Source organism: Coptis chinensis, chromosome 5 (assembly GCF_015680905.1).
Source record: "Coptis chinensis isolate HL-2020 chromosome 5, ASM1568090v1, whole genome shotgun sequence".
NCBI classification, from domain to species: Eukaryota; Viridiplantae; Streptophyta; class Magnoliopsida; order Ranunculales; family Ranunculaceae; genus Coptis; species Coptis chinensis.
The window spans coordinates 6961741-6987027 of record NC_141460.1 but is presented as its reverse complement, the minus strand read 5'-3'; the positions used below and the strand labels follow the sequence as shown (position 1 = coordinate 6987027).

At 35.1% G+C, this 25287-nt stretch overlaps 1 protein-coding gene across 2 annotated transcripts; it reads left to right on the top strand.

Annotated features, from left to right (window-relative positions):
* Nucleotides 1-1650: 1650 nt before the first annotated feature.
* Nucleotides 1651-23869, top strand: LOC147496447 (uncharacterized). 2 transcript variants are annotated; one of them, XM_086559464.1, is made up of 4 exons: nt 1651-2720; nt 2865-2915; nt 3073-3145; nt 23524-23869. In XM_086559464.1, exons 1-4 carry the CDS (start codon nt 1966-1968, stop codon nt 23677-23679), a joined length of 1035 nt encoding a protein of 344 aa, XP_086415590.1. In that variant the 5' UTR covers nt 1651-1965; the 3' UTR covers nt 23680-23869. The 2 variants fall into 2 exon arrangements, with proteins under 2 accessions (XP_086415590.1, XP_086415591.1); XM_086559465.1 differs by lacking the exon at nt 23524-23869 and adding an exon at nt 21907-22225 and having other exon boundaries at nt 1821-2720.
* Nucleotides 23870-25287: the final 1418 nt, after the last annotated feature.

The following is a 25287-nucleotide window of genomic DNA, read 5'->3' as shown; positions in this document are numbered from 1 at the left end:
CCGAAACCGATAAAACTGTAAATAGTAAAACCCAAACCGAAACCGTAAAAACCGACCCAAAACTGACCCGTTGGCACCCCTAACCGAACCGATATGAACCCGAACCGATAAGATAGCATTTTAGTAATATTTATGATTAATCTTGTATGTGTTTATCAATTGTGTGGTTAAAATTAATAAATTTAATTTAAGATTTAATTGATTTTATAGTTTTCGGTTTGGATCGGTTCCCGGATTCGATTTGCAATATGTCTTATCGATTCAATTCGGTTTCAAATTAGATGTAATATTATCGGTTCGGTTTGGTTTCGGATTCTCAATTTTCTTATCGGTTTGGATTCGGATTTTCTAAAACCCGACCCAAACCGATCCATTGACAACCCTAGTAATTACTAATTAGATTACTAGGTTGGACTGGGAGAATCTGTTGATGATAGGATATTCTACACTCGTTTCAGTCGTTGGCAGTTTGATATATTTTATTTTGTAGTTTTCCATAGCAAAATCATATTTGTATACACCATACAGCTGGTACAATTTTTATTTTTATTTTTTTATATCAATAAAGCACGTTATGCAATTTCTGGGTAACATATTCAAGTTGCACATAAAGCCTGAAGCTAAGACTTTTTCCGCTGAATCTTATAAGTTATAATCAAGAATTTTCTTCTTCAGCTTTGATGAGACATGATACATGCATGCTACATGCTACCATACTCTTGAGTCTTGATTACCCATACACTCTACAAACGTTGTATTTTTGGACTAAGTTATATAATCGGCGTACACCAGTCACATGGTACCTGCTGGTACTCTAGTCAATCGGTATCTCTACTCTAGTCAAATTATTACCTTAAGAAGGCTCGATCTTAACTAGACAAAAGTGATTAATTACTAGTAATGATGAAATAAACAAAATTTCACTCGAAGAAGTCTAGCATGTCATGTTGCTGGGAAAGACAAATAAGGAAGATACCCAGTTTTTTTTTTTTTTTTTGTTCGACTGTATGTGGTGATACGCGTTAAGGAAGAAGAACATGGAATTAGAACAGATGGACAAACTTAATGCACATTATGAGCTAGGAATTAAGAGATGACTTGAACCCTACAACCAAAACTCTAATACCATTTCAAATAGCCAACTACCTTAGCTCGATCAAACTATAGTAGAGAGTGCGTAATGTATATATCAAGAGGAGGCTGGCAAAAGAATACAGACAGGACACACTTAGAATGGGGTGAATAATCTGATCAACAATTTACATTATAAGAAAAAAGGAATAATCTCAGCAGTCTTGACCGGCCGTACGGCGTGTTCCGATTTGATTTTTTTTTTAATTATTTGTTTTCTTTGTTTACATAATCTAATTAAACATTATTTTGATAAACATCCAAACTTTCTTACTTGCAGCTTGGCAAGCACAAAGAGCAGTAAAGTAGACAAATTGAGGCTTATGTAAGTTTCTCATCGTACCTACCTATTAGGCACGAATTCTATGAAAACTCTTGGGTGCTAAAAACACCTTTTGTTGGTACCTTACAGAAAAGGGACAAGACTTTATTGTAAATTTGTCCACAAAACCCATGTACTCAACGTTTTAGCATCTTTAATCACAACAATAAAGCTAATATAACTACTACTCCCTCCCTGCCCTCTCTCTCTCTTTTCTCTCTCTCTCTCTACCTGTTTTACCTCCACAAGATTCCAAGCAAAAAGAATTAATGGAAAGGGTGGTTTGATATAGGTATTTTGTTGTTGTCTTCAAATCTTACAACAATGCAACAACAAAAGAACCACACCTGTATACTGGGTACCTCTTCTTTTATTGACTATGGCAACAGGAGATCATTCTTTCCCATTTGAACTATTTTGTAATAAGTTTTAATCGATGGCTCGTATTAAGATAGCAGACGAAGAGACGAATAGTACAACGCAAAAAGAAGATCATATTTTGGATCTCCAGTATGATCATGTTACCTTTTCAACATCTCTTTAACCAACAACAACAAAAGCAGTTCTATGACGGTTATGGTGGTTGTGGAGACAGTTTCACTGAGAGCTTTGGTTTTATGAACAGTCTTGTTAAGGGGTATGACTGTTGTATAGGATCAGATTTGGTGATTGGTCCAATAATGGCCGAAGATGAGTCGAGGACTAGTAGTGTAAACGAAGCCGGTTCAAGTTCGAAAGATGTACAAGAAGAGAAAAAAGAGAGTTGGCTTCAACTGGGTCTTGGTGCAGGTTATATGACTAATCCACAGCTCAGTCATGATCACGCTGAACCGATGGCTCAACCGAAAAGAGGGCTGCTCGAGCTAGATCTCTTACCTGCAGGTAGTTCACAGTTACATCTGAAGCCACTAGTCCCATCTTTCCATATGACTGAATTTAGAGCTCCTCAGCAGCCTACTAGTAGTACTAGTATGATCACTAGCATCACTAATGTTGATACACCTGTGTTCTTACAACACCCAAGAACAAGCAGCTTAAATTTTGGTCAACATGAGGTAACATGGGGATATAGGCCTAACCCATGGAACCACAGTACTGCAGTTTCTTCTTCTTCATCATCCATGCCACCTGGACCTTTTTATCCGCCACAAGTTCCGCAGCCCAGCGCAGATATGGCAGGTTCCAGCTCCATTTTGAGAGTCATTGATGCACCGCGGAGACCACATCATTCCAACATTTGGTTTTCACTCCAAGCATTACAAAATCAGTTGAGTAGCTTAGGAGAGTAGCTAGCTATATTGTTCATTAGGAGGGCGCGCGTGTCTTCCTCCTTTTTGTGTTTTGTTTTGTTTTCTATATATAAAACTCGATCGTCCTCATTTTAATTGATTGCACTTGTGATTTAATACAGAACAAAAGAACCATTTTTGCCTCAAATACCCAAGAGCTATCTCAGAATCAAGTAATTCTCTTGTCTTATATATGCATCGTTTTATATATGTACTTCATGTGTTTATTTTGCGTTAGATAGGTTCATTATAGGAAACCAAGAAAGCATGCAACTTTTCTTCTTCTTTTTTCTTACTGATCCTTCTTTGTTCATTTCTTGAATTCCGTAGAGATGGGAAAATGACGGTTCGAGTGTTGATGAAGTATTTGGTTAGCAAACTGAGACTAAATAGCGAATCAGAGGTATGTTTTAAAACCATCAATATAATGCTAATGTTCATCCTTTTACTGCTAACTTAAGTAGTTATTTAATTATTACTATTATGTAATGCTCTTGGAATTGTTGTGTGAAAATTACATCCCCATTTAAAAATTAGTTATAAGAGGAAAAACTCACATAGTTTCATATAAGGAACCCAAAAAAACGGAAGACAAACACTGAAGTCATTTATTTCTTAACATGTATCTAACATGGTTGGTGTTAGAAACATGAAAGAAACTGCACAACTAGAAGGGTTTCATGTCTAGCTAGTAGGATTATTTCTTACAATGATATGATATTGGTGCACACGTACTACAGATAGATGATATCATAGTTAGGTAAAATATATGTCTCTAGTGACATATATACGATGCTGTAAGTAGCATTTCAGAAAAGCGCTAAATATAGCTATTCGAGCGAATAGGTTTCTTATGCTAACTTAAGCTTCTTGTTTAGTTATTCATTAAGGATTTAGTAATGGTTTTAGGTGGAAAATTAGGTAAATAGTAGGATTGAAATGTTTCCATAATCCCATTGTGAAAACAACCGTTTATTTGTGTTGGTACACAACTGACATGGACAAAATATCTCATATCCCAATCAACTACAAATGATATATACTTCGCTGTAAAACAAGCTTCACCAACTACGATACTGTCTATCCTCCTAGGACCATTTTTTCGTTTTATTTGCACAAATTTTTTCTATTGCTTAAAAAACACCACTTAGTTTAAACCTTAAATTTCTACATGACTCCTATTCTTCCTAAAACCAACGCTTGACTATCTTTTTATGTTTTAGTAATAACACTTGACTATGTGCGACCACATTCCCAACCCCACTGATTCTATCCATTTATGTCCAACCATCCTTTACTATTGACTGCTTCAGCCGATTACTTAGCTAGTCTGAGTAGTGAGCAAGAATGTAGTTATTTTGTACCTCCTCTTGATGAAAAGCTTATGAAAATTGTCGAGGACAAAGCAGGAAAGATCTATGTAAGAATTCCTAAATCTTAATATAGGTTGGGGTCACCTTAACCCTAAGCTTCATTCGAAAAAAAAAAAAAAAAAAAACTACTTCAACACTCTTTCAAAAGTATTACAGTGAATGCAAGCAAATGTGAGGAAACTTTCCTTATCCTGGCGATATTAGATTCATAAACATATACACGGCCAAAATAATATTGAATATGCTTTTAGCTTTATTTGGTTTCTCAAAAGTCCTCCATTCATCTCTATGAACCAGAAGTGCTACTGCACCGGCCATTGTTTGAGAACTGACATCAATTGAATAAAGGTATGAGAAGTAGGGTTTAATAGGTTTTTTGGATTGTATGTTGCTTCCGAGCTCATTGAATATTGTATGAGAGGAAGGTATCCCGATGTACGAGTCTATCCTATGAATAAGGTTGTGGTCAACATAGTTACTTCAAAAAATAAAACTAATAAAAATATTAAAATTAATCATTGTTCAAAAGCTCGAAATCCATCAAATTCGAAATTGCATTGAGTCGAGTTGGATCTGAAACTCACGAATCGACTCGGCAAGTTAAAATATGCATCTACCCTAATCCATATCTTAATATTAAAACTCTGACAAAAGGCATTTTTCGAGCTCTCTATTAAAATTTCATGGTCATCTTATCTCCTATTAAAACGGGAATTCCTCCCCTATTAAAAAAAGAAATTCTATCATTTCTAATTAAAACGAAAATTCCTCCTCTATTAAAAAAAAGTCTAGAGAACCTTAAACTTTGTTAAAAAAATATATATAGCACTTCTAATTAAAATGGGAATCATTCTCCCATTAAAATGGTTATTCTAGTTTCTCCTATTGAAAATGAAAAATCTAACATATCTAATTAAAATAGGAATGTTTCTCCTATTAAAACGAGAATCACACTTCTAAATTAAAGCAACTATTAAAATGGGATCCCTCTTCCAATTAAAAAATAGGTTTTTAAAACTTAATTAAAATAATTTATTAGGAAATTAAAATGGGTTAGTGACGAAAACATGAATCACGATTTATTAGAAAATTTCTAAATGTATATTTATGATTGTTAATCAAGTTTTCAAAAAAGCAGTGCGGATGCATGGGCCTATTTTCTAGTAATACCTTATTTAACTTTTTTCTATTCAAACTATGTTAAGTAGATAGAGAAAAAAAATATCAATATATATCACAACAAAAAAGTGGCTGGAATGGTTAGTTGGCTCTCAGTGAGTGTTATAGGCAATTTTGCGAAAAATAAATTATGCTGTGTTGACTCGTTAATTCGACTCGTGAGTTAATCGGTTGGGTTACTTGACCGAGTCGGTGAGTCATGTAAAACAATTTGTGCAAACGAGTTTCATCGAAGTCCAGTTGAGTCGAATTGACTCGGTTGAGTTCCGAGTCAACTCGACGTTGGATCGGAATAATGTAGTCTTTGAAGTGATATAATGTTCACAACTTCATACATATATTGGCTAGTGGTGGCTATGAAAGATGTATGTACTTTCAAAGAGATTGACTTGAGTTTCAATAGTAGTGACACTTTCTCTTGTTATATGTAGTAGTGATAGGTTGAACATCATAGGTAGAAATCGATTCAAAGGTATGTTTTTTATTCGGTTAAGTCATTTTCTCGGTATAACAAACCTAAAGAAAATTCCTCTAATTTCAAACAAAACTAAAACCAAATTAATGAAAATTTGGTTTTTTCAATCAAGCCTCCTTTGATCGAAGAGAAGGGTTAACTTAATCCAATTTATTATCCCTAATCTCTACATATATAATCCATTCAAATTCCCTTTTACACAGACAATTTCCTCATTGCAATGTTTAAATAAAACCCAATGAGTGAGTGATAGATATTTAGTCTGCCTAAATTAATAAGCTAATTAAACCCTATAATTATAATACTATTCACAAGCGCACAAAGTCTATTGTAGTAAGTATGCAAATACAAGATCAATCCCACAGAGAATGCGTGTTGGGGACAATTGAGTGCTAAAATATTACTTAATCTAATCCGAACAATAGTGTCTTGAATGGAAGTAGAACTACTAATAACTAAATCTATCTAATTAAACTATTCTATGAAAACAATAAAACTTAAATATAAACTAGCAATGGAGAAATTAATAAGGCATTCAAATCCACTCTAGACCATTGTGGATTATCCTAATTAATTTAACTAATTCAAAGTTTTCTTTTTATTACGAGTAGCACGAGGGAAAGGTAACCCTTGCTTGCTCGAAAATATGATCGTTAAGTTCTTATATAAATCTACATATTAGGTTGATTGAATTATTTCAGCAAACAACAATATATATATATATAAACCCTATCAAAAGTTGTCTATTTAAGGCACAACACCTTTCACAGATTTAATTTAACGTTACAAGCGATGTTTTGATAATAACAGAACATTTATCTAACTATTAACTAGTCAAGTCATGAACTTACATGCAAGATATAATTAATGAAAGTATTCTACTATGATCTAAAGAAACCAAATAACTATTATGTTGTAAAACCAAGTCAGAGAACAAAAAACCAATTCAACTACAAACACCTACGGAAGTCTAGGGCTTCATCTAAGCCCTAGTTCGGAACTTAGCTACACATAATGATAATTAGACAAAAACCAAAGTAAGGGATAAATGAACTCATGCAGACGATGAGTTTGTTTATTCCTATCTTCAAGTTTTTGTCTTCCTCTTCTGCTCCTGTACTGCTCCAAGTCTCGACCTAGCTTCAAAAGATATATCCAATTTTATTGTTCGGTCTCTCTCCTACAAAACTCTCGGCCTCTCTCCTTCTATCTCTTTTTACTGTTCTTCTTCTCTACTGTTATGGAGGCTCCCAATCTTGGGGTTTCATTCATATATATAGGGGTTTTGTTTAGGTTGCGTGAGGCTTGAACTCTTGTTTAGAAAGTTCCATTAAGTGGTTGAGTAGAATTGAATTAGGAGCTTCCAATTCGAATTCTGAGTTATGAAGGAAATGAGATTTTCCTATATCTCTGCGTATTGAGGAGGAGGAGGCAGACACCCTCAGATAAATGCATACTATAGGGCACGCACCCTTTGACTTGGATTGCAAATTTCCAACTTTTTACAGTAGCTTATGGATATCTTTCATATGTTATTTTCAAACTTGTATCGAGCATTCTTCCTGTAATCAAACCATGAGGATTTTACAATCCTTTTAAAAGCTCAGGTCTCAGCCTGTTTCATTGCATTCGTGTTGATTTCTATAAAACCAATGAAATAAACTAATCAAAGGAACTTATATCATTTAACTAGACAACTTAATATAAATATGGGCATGAATGTGTATCATTTATGTGCTTATCAGAGAGTGAAAGAGAAGAAAAACAATACCTTAATTCTGGAAGAGATTGAGAGAGGAGGAATCAAAGAAAAAGCAAATCAATGTGTAGGTAATGAAGAGGATGGTTTGTTTAGACATGAGAAATAAGAGAGGAGAGAGGATAAGTGGAGGTGGCTAGTACGTGAATGTGCAGAGAGAGAGAGAGAGAGAGAGAGAGAGAGAGAGAGAGAGAGAGAGAGAGAGAGAGAGAGAGATTAATGTTAATGGTCAAGTTATTAGTTATATATTATGTGATTGAGGTGATCGAAGTCAGGTCGGTTCAATTTTCACCAGTTTAAACTTTCGAAAACCGAGGACCGACTGAACTTATATGTCAGTTTTGTGATTTTCCAAACCAAAATGAGCCACACAATACATAAAAATCCGACTAAACTGTTTTGGTTCGGTCAGTTTTCTCGGTTCACTCATTGGTTTTTTACACGCTCCTATTGTTGTCCATTACCTTTTGTTGTCTCCTAAGAAGTTCCACCCACTCGAGTGCTAAAAATCCAAAAGTGTCAAATGCAAATAGAATGAAGCCATTCTTATTTCCTGCTCATATATGCTCTACGATCGTGTTTCTTCATGCATCTTCATTGATGTTACGGTGTTGGTGCAGTTGTTGTTTTTATAGTTGTAAGTTAATATGTTTTTTTTTCTTAGTTAGCTGACTTTGTATTAAGAAATAAAATAGAAGGAAAGGGGGGAGGGGTGATGTTCAATATATACAATTTTGTGTTAACGTATTTCTGTGCAAAGAAATACATACAACACTAATCAAACCTTAAATAAACATGTTCGTAAATAAATTTGTTCTGGCACTTCTCATTTAAAATTCCAGATAGACCATCCTACCCAAGTTGAGTTATTGTTATCTGTAAGACTAAGTGCATAATTGGCAGCTTGGTTTGCCGAGAAGTTAGCTTCAATTCCCGCCAAATTGAGGATATCTGGAATTTAGTGAGCTTCCCTTTGTTGGGGAAAACGATACCAATCGATTCCTACTAAGATAATTTGTATTTGGACAATCTACTACTCCAATAAAAGATCTAATCTTTCACTATAACCAACAACCACAATCCTAATCTATGGATATAACTATCACAAACAGGCAATAGAAATATAAAGCAAGTAAAACATACCACAACACAAAAATATACAGTGGTTCGGCCAATGATTCCTACTTCCACAAGAGCTAATCCTTTTATAAGTATGGGAAGAAATATTACAATCACTCCTCTCAAGTCTCTCTACCTTACTAGATCACTCCTCTCTCCTTACAAGATTTTCTCTTTGCAAGAGTTTTCTCTCAATTTTGAATTCTCTCAAAATTGGGTTTCTATTCAAGACTAGGTTTTCCAAAACCTAACTTCTATTTTTATAGTAATCTGAAATTTCGGCGCGTTTGCAAAATTTCGCGTTACTGTAGAAACATCAGAAACTTAAGATGTTTAGACATAAGCGCGTGCACGCTCTCGGCAAGACCAATTCGAGTGCGCATGCCCTCTTATTTTCCCAACTCAAAATTCCAATAACTTTGTTTCGTGAGAGGCTAAAAAAAACTGTCTTCTTTTTCACAGCAAGGGCGCGGGAGCGCCCTGGGCAAGGCCAATCTGAGCGAGTGTGCGTTTAGACTTCTTCACACGAACAATACCAGTTTCTCTCCTTCATCCTCATGTGAGGGATAACTCCAACAATCTCCCCCTCTCAAACAGTGAAGGGGGATACCTCCCTATATTCCCAAATCAACAAGAGAAGTGTGCTACCATTCCGGCGGTAGCACAACAAACATCAAACTTACCTTTTGGTAAGACTTTGGTCATCATATTTGACCCGTTCTTGTTGGTATGGATCTTCTTAATACACAAATGCTTGTCTTTGAGAACTTCTCTAATCCAATGATAACGCACATGTATGTATTTGGATCTAGAATGAAAACTCGGATTCTTGCTCAAATGGATGGTGCTCTAACTGTCACATAGAACTACAAATTGTTTATGATTTGGCCCTAGTTCATCGAAGAACCTCTTCATCCATAGCATCTCTTTGCAACACTCAGTGGCTGCAATATACTCAGGTTCTGTAGTGGAGAGGGCAACACACTTTTGCAACTTAGATTGCCAAGAAACTGCTCTCCCTACAAAAGTAAACAGATAACCGAAGGTGGACTTTATCGAGTCAACATCACCTGCCATGTCTGCATCTGTGTAGCCTTCAAGCAAGGTCTTACTCCCACCATATCACAAACACGCTTTGGAAGTGCCCTTGAGATATCTCAATATCCACTTAACACCTTCCTAATGCTCTTTACCCGGATTTGATAGAAAACGGCTTACAACACCAACGGTGAAAGCAATATCCGGTCTTGTACACACCATTGCATATATTAAGCCGCCCACTGCGGATGCATAAATTTTTTTTTCCATTTGACTCTGCTCATGCTCATCTTTTGGACATATATTTGGTCATACGGAACTGGCCACCAAGCGGACAACTGACTAGCTTTGCTTGATCTATGTTGAATCTCTTCAACACCTTCTCAATGTAGCTTTCTTGAGAGTGTCATAACTTCCCACTCTTTCTATCACGAGTGATCTGCATACCAAGTATCTACTTTGTTTAACCCAAATCCTTCATCTCAAAGGATTTACTCAAGTTTTTCTTTAGCTTGGATATCTTGTTGATGTTCTGGCCAACTATCAACATATCATCCACATACAACAAGAGCACTATGAAATCTCCATCTACAAATTTCTGAACAAAGACACAATGATCTGAAGCGGACTTTATGTAGTCATGCTTCACCATAAAAGAATCAAACTTTATGTACCACTGTCTCGGTGCCTGCTTCAACCCATACAAACTCTTTATCAGCTTGCATACTAGGTGCTCCTTGCCTTTAACCTCAAACCCCTCTGGCTGGTCCATGTAGACATCTTTTTCAAGGTCTCCATGAAGAAAAGCTGTCTTGACATCTAGTTTCTCAACCTCAAGGTTCATACTTGCGGTCAGACCCAATATCACCCTGATAGAAGTCATCTTAACTACAGGAGAGAAAATTTCATCAAAGTTAATATATTTCCTTTGATCGAATCCCTTCACAATCAAGGCGAGCTTTGTACCTTGGTTGTGGATTATTCTCCTCATGCTTCACTTTGTAGATCCACTTATTCTTGAGAACTTTTCTTCTTTTCAGTTTCTCAACTAAGTTATAAGTGTGATTCTTATGCAAAGAATCCACTTCTCTTTGTTTGTACCTTCAAGAGCCTCTTGATAGTACATAGGTTCTCCACCATCAGATAGTAAAACATACGTATGTGGTGGATACCTGGTTGAAGCTTGTCTCTCTCTGTCAAACCTTCTTACCCCATCTTCTTGTGGCTCAAGAGGATGTACTTCATCTTGCTCAGGTGGTGGTTCATGCACTTCATCTGCATCTTCTATATCAATAGGTTATATCCCATCATGAGCTATAGGATCATTATCATGAGTTTCAAACCCATGGTTCTCTGCATTCTGCACGTTCCACAATATGAACTTCTGGTTCTAAATCAATAAGATCATTAGTGAAAACTTCTAGCTTTTCACCATCCTCAAAATCTGCTATGGTTTGGTCTTCCATGAATACAACATCTCAACTTCAGATTACCTTTTTGTTAATCGGATCATAAAGTTTGTAGCCAAATTTCTCATTCCCATAACCCAGAAAAATGCACTGCTTCTTTGTCATCAAGCTTGAATCTTTCATCCTTTGGAATATGAACAAATGCCCAACACCCAAATACCCTCAAGTATCCATAATCAACATCTCTGCCTGATCATACTCTTTCTGGATAATCACTATTCAGAGGCTTCGAAGGGGATAGGTTGATCACATGTACAGCTATGCGCATTGTTTCTACCGAGTAACTTCTAGGTAACTTAGAGTGAGACAATATATATTTCATCCTCTCTACAATGGTCTGGTTCATCCTCTCGGCTATACCATTATGTTGCGGTGTCTTTGAACTGTCTGCTCATGATGAATCCCATGACTTTTGTAATACTTTTCAAATGGCCCAATGTACTTACCCCCATTATCTGAGCGAATACACTTCAAAGGCTTCCCTATCTCCCTTTCCACCATGCTATGGAAAGTCTTGAGCACGCCAAGTACTTCATCCTTGGTCTTCAGACTATATGCTCATATCTTTCTTGACCCATCATCAATGAAAGTCAAGAAGTACAAAGCTCCCCCGTGGGACTTTACTTTCATAGGACCATATAAGTCTGTGTGTACTAGCTCAAGGACATTGTCCTTTTCTGTGAGAGGGGAATCTTTGAAAATACACCCTGTGTTGTTTTCCTACCAAACAGTGAGTATATCTATTTAAATGCGTACCTTATATGTTTGGCAAGGCCTTTTGCTTGGCAAGAACTTCCATGCCTTTTTCTCCTATATGACACAGTCTCTTATGTCATAGTTTAGAAAAAGCTTCTTCTTGTGCCGCATTCAACTCTGCTTTATACAAACTAGCATGTGTCTTGTAAAGCGAGCAAGTTTTCTTCCCTTTGGCTACTATAATGGAACCTCTGATCAGTTTCTATACCCCGTTACCAAACGAGTTTTGAAAGCCATTATCATCTAACTTCCCAGCGTAAATTAGGCTTAACCGAATGTCAGGGACATGTCTTACATCCTTGAGTGTCAAGGTGTAGCCGACATTGGTTTCTACATGAACATCCTCAATGCCTATAATCTTTGAGACTTCATTGTTGCCCATTTTTAACTCACCAAAATCACCCGATTTGTAGGTAGTGAAGAAACTCTTCTAGGGTGTGACGTGGTTGAAAGCACTTGTATCTACCACCCACTCTGTACCCTGGCATGAAGTGCTCAAGCATAACTCATCACAGTTTGACACAATTCCTACTTCACCTTCTGAAGCGATGTCTGTGGCATCTCTACCGGTAGTGCTTTCTTTCAACTCTAACTTGTCTTCTTGTACGGTACTAGTCTTCTCATCCCTCTTCAATTCTATGCATTCATACTTTAAGTAGCCATGGATACTGAAATGATTACACAACAAGTCTTTCTTAGAAGGTCTGCTCGTGCTCCTAGATTTTCTTTTGTCATCACCTCTAGAATGTGATGGTTTTCTGCTTTTGACTCTCTCTTGCTTTTTTGTAACAAGGATCTCTGAGTGACAGGAGCTATTCTGTGCGTCCTTTCTTGTCTTCTCATAGAGGTCTTCTAATGTCTTCCATAGGCTGAAAGCAGTGGTCTCTTAGGATACAAAGTGGATTACAATGTTGTCAATCCGTTGTCTAACGCACCCAATTGCTTTTTCATCAAGCGTCTTCCACTCAGTCGCGGCAATTACGTCTGGTTTTACTCCTTCATTCTCAATGGGTTGTGTCAAGTTCTTGCAATAGAGCAAGTCTTCCATCCTAGCTTTCCAAATAGTGTAGTTACCTCTATTTAGACTAGTCATACGAATGTTTACAGAATGGTCCATCTTAACAAGCTATTTTAACTCAAACCTCCTCTCAAGAATTTTATCAAACACCTTCTGAGCAAGATTTGGATAACAACCTTGTTGGGCTTAATCCAACCTGGCTCTGATACTACTTGTTAGGGAAAACGATACCAATCGATCCCCACTAAGATAACTTGTACTTGGACAATCTACTACTCCAATAAAAAATTTAATCTTTCACTACAACCAACAACCACAATCCTAATCTATGGATATAACTATCACAAACAGGCAATAGAAATATAAAGCAAGTAAAACAGGGTCAACACAAAGATGTACCGTGGTTCGGCCAATGATGGATATGCCTACTTCCACAAGAGCTAATCCTTTTATAAGTATGGGAAGGAAGATTAGAATCACTCATCTCAAGTCTTTCCACTTTACTAGATCACTCCTCTCTCCTTACAAGCTTTTCTCTTTACAAGGGTTTTCTCTCAATTTTGATTGCTCTCAAAATTAGGTTTCTATTCAAAACTTGGTTTTCCAAAACCTAACTTTTGTTTTTATAGTAATCTGAAATTTTGGCGCGTCTGCAAAATTTTGCGTTACTATAGAAAAATAAAAAACTTGAGATGTTTAGACATGAGTGCGTGCGCACTCTCAGCAAGACCAATTCGAGCGTGCGCATGCCCTCTTATTTTCCCAGCTCAAAAGTCCAGTAACTTAATTTGTTTCATGAGAGGCTGAAAAAATTATCTTCTTTTTCACGGCAAGGGCGCGGGCGTGCCTTGGGGAAGGCCAATCTGAGTGCGTGCGCGCTCAGACTTCTTCACACAAATAATACTAGTTTCTCTCCTTCATCCTCATCCTCATGTTAGGGATAACTCCAACACCCTTTGGATAGGTCCCATCTTGTTAGCATCATCCAAGGTAAACTGCGAGGTATCAAAGGCCTTTACGTACTACTGCTTCTGAATTTGATTTTAGCCAAATCTTTGTCCATCATCTTTCTAGTGCCAATTCCACAGTCTAGATCGAATTGCAGTTAGAGCTGGGAATGGTATGGATTTCAATTTGAATCGACCATATTCGAATTCATTTTATCCGAATCGACCATATCCGAATCCAATTTATCCAACCCGAATATCCAGAAACCTGAACCATTTTAACACGATTTATAATTTGATGCCTAAAAATTAATATGTATCTTACATTTATATATGAAAATCATTAAAATAGTCTATTTTCTGGTGTTTTTTAATGGATATGGATATCCGAAATCCGACCCGAATCCGGATATGGTAAAGAGTTTTTAGTGAGAATCCGACCCAAACCCGCACCATTTCCAGCACTAATTGCAGTACATTCTGTGGTGTAGTTGGCTGTGATCCCTATATTTCTACCGAAAAGTAGTAGGAACTCATACAAATAGATAATACCATTGCTTGCCCTTCTAGGATTGCCTTGTGTTGCCCCATCCACATTGATCTTGATCACTCCTTGTTTAGATGCAACCCATTTCGTCTTACTCGTGGTGCTCTTGTCATCACTTTCTCTGGTAGTCCCCATTTCAGCAAGAAATTCTGGGGAGGTGACATATCAAAAAATTATATATGGGGAGGCACCAAGAGCTCGGGTTATGGAAGAAAGAACCGAGAAGGAGGTACCAGCAACATCTAGTTTTATTGCGGTACAACTCATGATGATCGATCATATCGATTTGCTATATGTGCCTCTGAATCTAGCATATTATTAGGTAGACTTCATACAATTAATAATTGGGTTTTTTAGACATACCCCCCACCCCCCACATTTATAATTGGGAATTAGACGTAACCCCCCACTCTAATTTTCTTTAGACATGCCCCACCCCCCTACTTTAACGCTTGATGCCGGTCAACTAGATTTGACTCTCATTGACCATTAGTACAAATTTTCTATTTTCTTCCAATAAAAAATATAAATAATAATCTAAAACTCCCATAATGAAATACCGAATATGCCCTCAATGATTTCTATTTCGTATGCAATTTGCTATTTAAAATCAAGTCTTTCTATTCTACTATTTAACAAGCATGAACCGATGAACGCACTCAACGGGTGTTTAAAGTTTTAATTCATGTATTTGATGGCCATTGAGGGCATATTCGGCATTTCATCATAGGAGTTTTAGATTATTATTATTATTATTTTATTAGAAGAAAATAGAAACCTGGACTAACGGTCAATGAGAGTCAAACATAATTAACCGGCATTAAGCGTTAAAATGGGGGGGGCATGTCTAAAGAAAATTAGAGTGGGGGGTTATGTCTAATTCCCAATTATAAATAGGGGGGTATGTCTAAAAAACCTTTAATAGTTTCCCTAATAATTTTCTTAGTTTTACCGAATCTTTTGTTTCCTATCTTCTCGAACAATCACAACTATACTTACACGTTTTTTACTATGGATCTACTACTAGAATCAATGCGAAATCTCAGCATTCAATGTGAATGTATTCTTGAATAATCTCATTGTTCCATTATTATTCAGCCATTTCATTTTACTAAAGTTCAAGCCAGCATTACAAATTGCGCTGCTAGCGCGCTAGTCCCTTCTAAAGTTTGCAACTGTTTGGAAAAGTTTACAAAAGGTTGCTTTAGCTAGAAGACATTTATAAGTGTCTCTAAGCCTACTATAATATATTAATAGAATTCAATTCTATTAATATACTAGAGTAGGCTCAAAGACACTCATATACGTCAACAATGTCAAAAATCTAAAATAGGCTACTATACATGCATCAGGACACTCCCGCATTCAATCAACCATTGTGGTCTACTCTAAAAAACAACAAGGTCATGATTGTGTAAGAGGTTGCATGCATGTTTGGCTATGCCTTGTCCGTAACAAAGTTTGATTAACTCCCATCGGACCAGGCATTAATAAATATCAAGGGGCGCGGTATTGGTACCCCCATAAATAGGACTAGCACCCCTTGACAAAAAGTAAAACAATAATGGTTATTTCTTATATGTCCTTTTACACCCCACATGTCTGTAGTTCTACGGCAGGTAGTTGTCGTGAGATCGCACAATCCATGGCATCGGGTTGCCGCGAGATCCCATATCCCACGGTAGACAGTTGCCGCGACATATTTTTTTTGTGTTTTTTGTTTTTTTTCACTACAAATTTTGCGTATTGAACACACACACATATGTATACCTCATTTTCTTCGTTAAAGTTTCTTTATACACTCCAAAAACAACACCAAAACCATGACAAAAAAAATGTACAATCGAGCCATAATTTTGCTATCTTGCGGTCAAATATTTTCATATGCTATAAGAAAATTTTGTGATCAAATTAATAAAGAAGAGTTTTGATAATTAACACGAGCAAAGACTCCATTTTAGTAAATAAAATCATTTTGGCGGCAACTAACTTTTTTTACGGTGGCTATTAAAAAAAAAAAAAAAAAAAAAAAAAAAAAAAAACCACCCACGACAACCACCTTCCATGGGATAATGGGATCTCGCAACAATCTGATACCGTGGATTGTGCGATCCCGTAGCAGCTGCTTGCCGGTAGTATATTTTGTGTATTTAATGGAGGGGCTAGTACCTTTGAATTGGTCAAAGGGGTGCTAGTCCTATTTATGGGGGTGTCAATACCGCGACCCAACATCAATAATAGACAATACGTCAATTTATTTTTGCACCTTTCCCACCTAGTTAATATACAAAGGCGCAGCTGTAATGTTCAACAAATGAATTTGACTCTATCTACCAGAGTCCATCATCCCGTCCATCATTCCAACCTTTGTTCTTCTGGGTCGTCTTTGTTACACGTATAAGGAATTGAAATTGATTATATCAACGGGCTGGCTACATCGACATACAAAAATGACATATATACAATCCTAACTACCTACAAAATGAACTTAGTGCTGATTTTATGGGGATATGATCTCCACAACATGGAGTAGATCATCGATCTCCAAAATAAATTAGCTCCTTTGAACTTGTCTAACCTACCAAAAGTTGAGTTCAAGTTCTAAATTTATCTGACGGTCCAAAATTTCAACACTCTTTTGACAAGACTAGACACATCTAATTGAGCTGATTTTTTTGTGGATTTCTCTACATGATTGTTAGGAATTCTCTACATGATTAGATTTGCAATATCAATGAGCAATATATATATAACTAGAAGAGTGTCCAATTAATCTTTAGAAATTTCTTTAATTATATTTTGTATGACATACAATGTAGACTAAATGAGTATATATAATATAGACAAAGACATGCATTGTCAGCAAATATTGCTTCCAACTGTTCTTTAGTAAGGTTCATATGCAATTCACCTGCATTTTATAAATGAACAATGATACTAGTTAAAGTTTCTTGTTCATCACTTGTACTTCAATCCATGCATAAAGAATTGATCGTTGATTTAGAATGCATACCTTATTTATTAGATATAACAAAGGCGCGTCTATAAGAAGAATGGTATGAAGTGGTCTTCCTTGAAATTAGTAAATATATATAAATTAATTAATATCCTCCCTCACCCTTGTACACATAAAACTATGTCATGTTATTACTACAAGTCTACAACTATATTCTACTAGACCACCTACTACAGAGTTAGCCTATGTGACAAAAACAAACATTCCTTTTGCTTTTGCATAATGAATGCCAATACACAAATACACCGTGTATATGTGGGATCACCAACGACCAGCGGTGATATGACAAATAGTGAGCATGATTATATGTAGTAGGTGATTGCCATGTCCCTCCAATTACGAAAGATATGGCGTGTCTTTCACACACAAGAAGAAACCAAGTCCTAATGGTTGGAATCATTGGATCCATCTATAAATGGATGTACGTGAAGTGTGAAACATGAGTTGCACCTTCACATGCACTTAAATGACTAGGTTCTGTGTAATTATCACAATTAAATTAGATTACAATATATATATATATATATATATATATATATATATATATATATGAGATAAGTTCTGTTTATAATACTTTTTATATAACGTTTTATACAATATTCTTCACCGGACCCTTCAAGATGTTTTAAAGGCTAATTTTTTGTGGATAAGATGTTTTCGCTATGGATATGATTGACCTCCACAAAAAGTCGGGTCCTTTGAACATTTCTACGTTTGCCAAAAAAGGGTTACAAAATCGGTAGTTCTGGACCGTTGATAAAAAATCTTAGGTTGAGAGCAATTTTTCTCATGGTTAGGGGTTTTCAAATGAGTTGAATTTTTGTGGAGATGATCTCCATGGTGTGAAGATCATATCTACAAGGAATTAATGCTTAATTCATATTTTCAAGGGGTATCATATAAAACGTTGTATAAAAAGTGTTCTAAACGGAACCTATCCCATATATGGTGATGAGTTGTAATTATTATTTTTGTGTCCATATATATATATATCTATATCAATCAGTCAATATATTAATATTAAAGGGTTAAGCTCCCACAAAGGGTACTTTTCTAGCTCTTAAAATTCCACAATATTAACTCCAATTAAAACAGGAATTATTCACCTATTGAAAAGATAAATTCTAGCAATTTTAAATAAAAAGAGAATCTTTCTATTATAATGAGAATTCCTCCCCTATATTGAAAAGGAAAAATCTAACACTTCTAATTAAAATGAGAATTATTCTCCTATTAAAAAAATCACAATTCTAAATTAAAACAATATCCATCCCCCAATTAAAAAAAAGATTTTTAGTTAGGAAATTAAAACATGTTAGCAACAAAAACAGACATCACAATTTGTTACAAAATTTCTATATATGTATATATATAGTTATGATTGTTGAGCAAGTTTTTAAAAAAAAATCGGTGCGTGCACAGGTCTACTTTCTAGTCTATATCTTAATATTAAAGCTCCCACAAGGAGTATTTTTTGAGCTCTATTAAAATTTCACGTCATCAACTTAATAGTTAATTTAAAACGGGAAACTCTTTTCCTTTTAGAATCCAACTTCAAACGGGAATCTCACTTTTCTTTTAAAACCAAAACTCAAATAGTAGCATAAAAACTCTTTATTTCCAAATTAAAATGGGATTCCTCCCCCAATTAAAAAACACGAGTTTTTAAAACTTAATTAAAACAATTTGTTAATAAATTAAAATGGATTTTTAAGACTTGATTAAAACAATTTGTTAGAAAATTAAAACAGGTTAGCGACAAAAACAGGAATCACGATTTGTTATGATTGTTAAGCAAATTTTAAAAAGATCCGGTGCGTATGCACGAGTCTACTTTCTAGTTAATATTAAAGCTCCCACAAGGGGTATTTTTCTAGCTCTCTTAAAATTTCATGTCATTAACTCCTATTAAAACGGGAATTCCTCTCCTATTAAAAAAAGAAATTTTATCACTTCTAATTAAAATGGGAATCTTTCGATCTCATATTATAATGGGAATTTCTCCCCTATTGAAAAAGAAAAATTTAGCACTTATAATTCAAACAGGAATTCTTCTCCAATTAAAAACGGGAATCATACTTCTAAATTAAAACGGGATCCCTCCTCCAATTAAAATACAGATTTTTAAAACTTAATTAAAACAATTTGTTGATAAATTAAAATGGGTTTTTAAGACTTGATTAAAACAATTTGTTAGGAAATTAAAACGGGTTAATTAGCGATGAAAACAGAAATCACGATTTATTATAAAATTTCTATATATATAGTTATAATTGTTGAGCAAGTATTTAAAAGAGTCGATGCGTATGCACAAGTCTACTTTCTAGTATATTAATATTAAAGCCCCCATAAGAGGTATTTTTCTAGCTCTCCTAAAATTCCACATCATCAACTCCTATTAAAACAGGAATTCCTTTCATACTGAAAAGAGAAATTATAGCACTTATAATTAAAATGGGAATCCTTCTCCTATTAAAATGGGAATTCATCCCCTATTAAAAAAAGAAAAATTTAGCACTTCTAATTAAAACGGGAATCATTCTCCTATTAAAAATGGAAATCATACTTCTAAATTAAAATGGGTTTTTAAAACTTAATTAAAGCAATTTGTTGAGAAATTAAAACGAGTTTTTAAGACTTGATTAAAACAACTTGTTAGAAAATTAAAAAAGTTAGTGACAAAAACAGGAAAAATGATTTGTTAAAAAATTTCTATATGTATAGTTATGATTATTGAGCAAGTTTTCAAAAGAGTCGGTGCGTAAGCACGGGTTTACTTTCTAGTCTTTTAATATTAAAGCTCCCATAAAGGTATTTTATTTTCGAGCTCTATTAAAATTCTACATCATCATCTCCTATTAAAACGGGAATCCCTTTCCTATTGAAAAAAAATATAAAAAATTTAGGCACTTATAATTAAAACGGAAATCATTCTCCTATTAAAACGGAAATTCCTCCCCTATTAGAAAAAAAAAAAAAAAAATCTATCACTTCTAATTAAAACAAGAATTCCTCCCTATTGAAAATGGAAAATATAGTATATATAATTGAAACGGAAATCACACTTCTAAATTAAGTCAATTATTAAAACGAGATCCCTTTACTAATTAAAAAATGGGTTTTTAAAACTTAATTGAAACGATTTGTTAGGAAATTATAATGGGTTAGCGACGAAAAAGGAAATCACGATTTGTTAGAATTTTTTTATATGTATAGTTATGATTGTTGAACAAGTTTTCAAAAGAGTCAGTGCGTATGCACATGTGTACTTTCTAATCTTAATATTAAAGCTCAATCATGATTTTGATTATTATTATTATTATTATTATTATTTTTCAGGTGCCGATTAGCAAAATCGCGTGATAAAACCTTTGGGTGATGATACCAGATGTCTAGGGCTCGAACCCCCGCCAGTATCAAAGAGTTACTAATCTCATTTAAAACAGGCTTGCCAAAAAAAAAAAAACAAAGGGTATTTTTTTTAACTATATTAAAATTCCACATCATCTCTTATTAAAATGGGAATTCCTTTTCTATTTTGAAAAGAGAAATTCTAGCTAGCACTTATAATTAAAACGGAAATCCTTAACCTATTAAAACGGGAATTCTTTCCCTATTGAATTCCCTATTGAAAATAAAAAATCTAGCACTGCTAATTAAAAGAGGAATACATCTCATATTAAAACAGGAATAACACACATCTAAATTAAGTCAACTATTAAAACAGGATCCCTCCCCCAATTAAAAAATAAGTTTTTAAAACTTAATTAAAATAATTTGTTAGGAAATTAAAACGGGTTATCAAGAAAATGAGAATGATTTCTCCCGATTAAAATGATTTATTAAAAAATTTATATATGTATAATTATAATGATTAAACAAGTTTTCAAAATAACCGATGCGTATGCACAGGCCTACATACTTTCTAGTATATATATACACGTCCCACGAACTAAGTTAATTTGGTCTGTATTCATTGGAACGATTAGATACAAATTAAATAATTAGAAGCTTTAATATACTCATGCATCTTCAATTCCATGAATACTTCTTTTTTTCTTTTTCACTTTTTTTTTTCACTTTTCTTTCTTCTTTCTTAATATAATTTACTGCTCAAAATTCCATGAATACATAGATGTGATGGAAGTATAGTGCCACAATCAATATAATTCCACGAACGACAATGCTCAAATATGAGTAGTCCTCATCTTTTTTTATCTTTTATGTTTTATTCACAATGCTATACTTAGCTGATTGATTGTTGTTGCTAGTTGAGACTCATAACTCATTATAGATCACATAAAAAGATAATGTACAGTAATATATCATGATTTTTTTATTTTGATCTTAGCCTCTTAGGAACATCGAAATCACCATGTGGACACTGTTATTTTCACCAATTTGCATGCCTCCGAGCTTGTCGTCCTTTCGTCATGCTTTCGCTAATACGACTTTTCTTTTCAACCAGCTCGGCCCTACGCACAAACATGTTGTTAAGGTTTCATGCTTTAAATAGATCCATCAAAACCTTAAGTGGTCCACTTTGTATGTATATTATATAGACTCTCATGATCATCACATCACAAGTACTATTAAACAATGAAGCGCATATTTTACGTTGGAGGAAAGCAATGCATGAGGGAGCTAGGAGAATTAAATCTAAGATGGAATCATTCAAAAGTTGGTGAAGAGGAGAAAATATGGAGCATAGACATGCCAAAAAACAAATGCATGTTCATTTTCGTGTTGGCGAATTGTAAGCATATATGAAAATTGAAGTTCACATATATTCCAACCCAATATTCCATGATGTAACAGTCAATCTTGGTGGGATTTATGACCTTCAAAATATTGATTGACTTTCAAGAAAGGGGTCCATCATTGAGAAGTTTATTATAGATTAGGACATGAAAATAGTTCCCAAGGAATGATGAGTGTTGCCCAAGACCAAGTTACATTAATTAGGGTTATAGAAGAAGTGAGAGGGACGTGCGTGAGATTGTTGGTGAAAAATTGAATAAATCGGGAATCGTCCCGATTCCATGGCTTGCTTTATGGATCCGTCAACTAAATAAAAGTGAAAAATACGCGAGGAATTGAGAAAGGGAAACTAAGAAAAGTCCAATGGTTCATGATATGGCTTACGAGCAAAGTCTAAGTGGGCCCTGTTATGATTACAACTTGGGCAGCATCAGATAGTGGGCCGGGCACCCTCCCCATGGTGTTACGAGAAAGTGAGAAACCCTTGGCAACAAAGAAACAAAGTAGGAAGAGAGAGAGTGAGATTGGACAGGTAAAGTAGATTGTACAAAAGGTGTATGAAACTATGAAAGGTCTAGAATTTCTTTCTAACACAATAGGTAAGCTTGTGACAAAGCAATGCATCATAAATATGTAAGAATTAAGTGTATATATATATATTGCATGGTGTCAAAATATGTCATCATATAAATATGTAAGAATATAGAAAAGGGTCTTTTAGACATACCACCCCACCTCACCCCCAAAATTCAATATCCAACTGTTAAACTACTTCAAGTATCTCAGCTCATAGCCATTAAGTTGATACATGTAATGTTTACTGTTACTTAATAATAAAATTTCAATTAAAAAAAAAACAACTCGTAGCCGTTGGATTTTGGAGGGCATGTCTAATTTCACCATGGTTGGGGGGTGGGGGTGGTGTTTGTCTAAAAAGCCCTATAGAAAATGTAATGTAGTGTATGGTGTTAAAATATGGAAAGGAAAGCCTACAAAAGGAAATGATGTGCATTGTGCGCACCATGAAATATTGTCCATAAAATTTTTAATTGCTAGACCATTACTTAGACTATATGACCCTGCTACGGAAGAATATTGTAAAGGCAAGAATATTGTTGTGGTCGCGACTGTCAGTTAGGCAAGAATCATGGTATAATAAAATTATGAAATGTGAGTGTTGATCGTTCATTTATCTAGTTTATGACTCACATTAGATATATCTGAGTTTTATTGCTGTACATTTATTCTTTCATTCTCGAATACATACTGAATATGTGGATAAAAAAATATTGATTCTCTGTAAAAATTGTTGTATATGACACAGATAGAGATAACATGCAGAGGTCAACAGCTTAAACCTTTCTTGACATTGCAACATGTTCGGGATACAATATGGAGTAGGAGAAATGTCGTGACTTTGCTTTCGGACTCCTCAACCACTGATCATGTCATGATTTTGAATTATAGTAGAAGTGCTTAAAATGAATTATTTTTTAAATTTGTATCCTCCCATGTTGCATAATCAGTAAATTAAACCTTCCTTTTTTCTCGATTTTATTTTTGTTTTTTCATCTCTTTTTCTTAACCTCCTTTGTAGTTTGTTAGTCTCAGTTTTGAGTTGTCGCACTAATTCATTGGGTTCAGGGAAACAAAAATCAAACGTTATTGAAGTTTTAACAACTTAATTTCTTGCAATTGTTCTCGACTGTCTGAGTTACAAGTTACATACTGGTGTTGTCTCATTTATCTTTGTTTATTTTTCGTTTCAGTTAAACCATTCAGTGGTGATTAAACACCGCAGATATCATTTGAAAGCAACATTTGGTACTTACTTTGCCAGTTTGCCATCTCAAGCTCCAAATTCTGAGTTAAGCAAAGCATCTCTTTAGATGATTTGGGTGGGTTAGTTATTCATTTATATCAGAAAGAAGCTTTCATGCTCATCAGCTTGCTTCATCTTAAGTGCCCCGCACATGAAAGCAAGGAATCCGTTCATCAAATGTAGTATAGAGATGATAAAGAACTACTAGAAACTTCTATTAGCAAACACTGAAAAACTTCTAGCACTTGCCCCTCCAAAATTTAGACAATAGGGCTTCTAATCACCTTTTTTTGGTCGAATCTAATCACCTCACTGCCATAGTGCCATGTTATTTCTAAAGAGCGAGAAAATGTACTATTAAGTCTACATTTTATAGGAGAGAATACCAGAAGAAGAAAGGTAGAGAGGCAGTGAAAGGTAAAAGGGTGCCAATTTAGGCACAGGGATTCTTTTGTTGATAGTTGATACCCCATTATGTGGTTACCAATTTTGTTACTAGTAGCGCCATGGATGGAGGTCTCAGATGATACGGATAATTTGTATCAAGTGATCTATAATTGACCTAGCCCAATAGAATTTTGGTACAGAAATGGGAGTCTTATGGTCTCGCTGTCTTCCGTGCTAACCTTATCGCAACCTGGTCACGGAAAGGCTACATCTAATTCATAGTCATAATGGAACATTTAACAGGACTGCATATACTCGCTCTTTACTCTTTAGGGTGGCATCCACCAGGAATTTCAAGTTAACTTTGAGTCAGAAAACTTGAGTAACCAAGCCAACTCCAGATGTTGATTGATTCTCCCCTATTAATGACCCTTTGCCCGTGTCCCATTGCCCTATTCGTGTTCGTTACGTAAATAGGGTTTGGGGACGGCGGTTGAACCTAGCTAATTTGTATATAGGGGCGAGGGCGCTTCATGCACCAACAGATCCTGACCAAGATATTCAGCAGGATTGAAATCGAAGCTTTGGGTCATCGTTTCGTCGAGTTTCCTAAGCCCGTGTAAGAGCCAGGGGCAAGGACTATCACAAACCCAAGCCTGGAGTTACAACATACAACTTACATGCGCATATAATCAATCTCTGAGTTCTAGCACTAGGGCCGTCACTCCGTCAGTTGGAGTGTGGAATGGTACATTTAACTATTTAAGATACAAGAAATTGAGGCTTTTAAGGATCGGGCCTTGACAATTGTATATTAGGCAAATTAAAATAGATGTTCCAAGCCCAACCAATCTAACAGTAACAGAAAATGATCTTGTT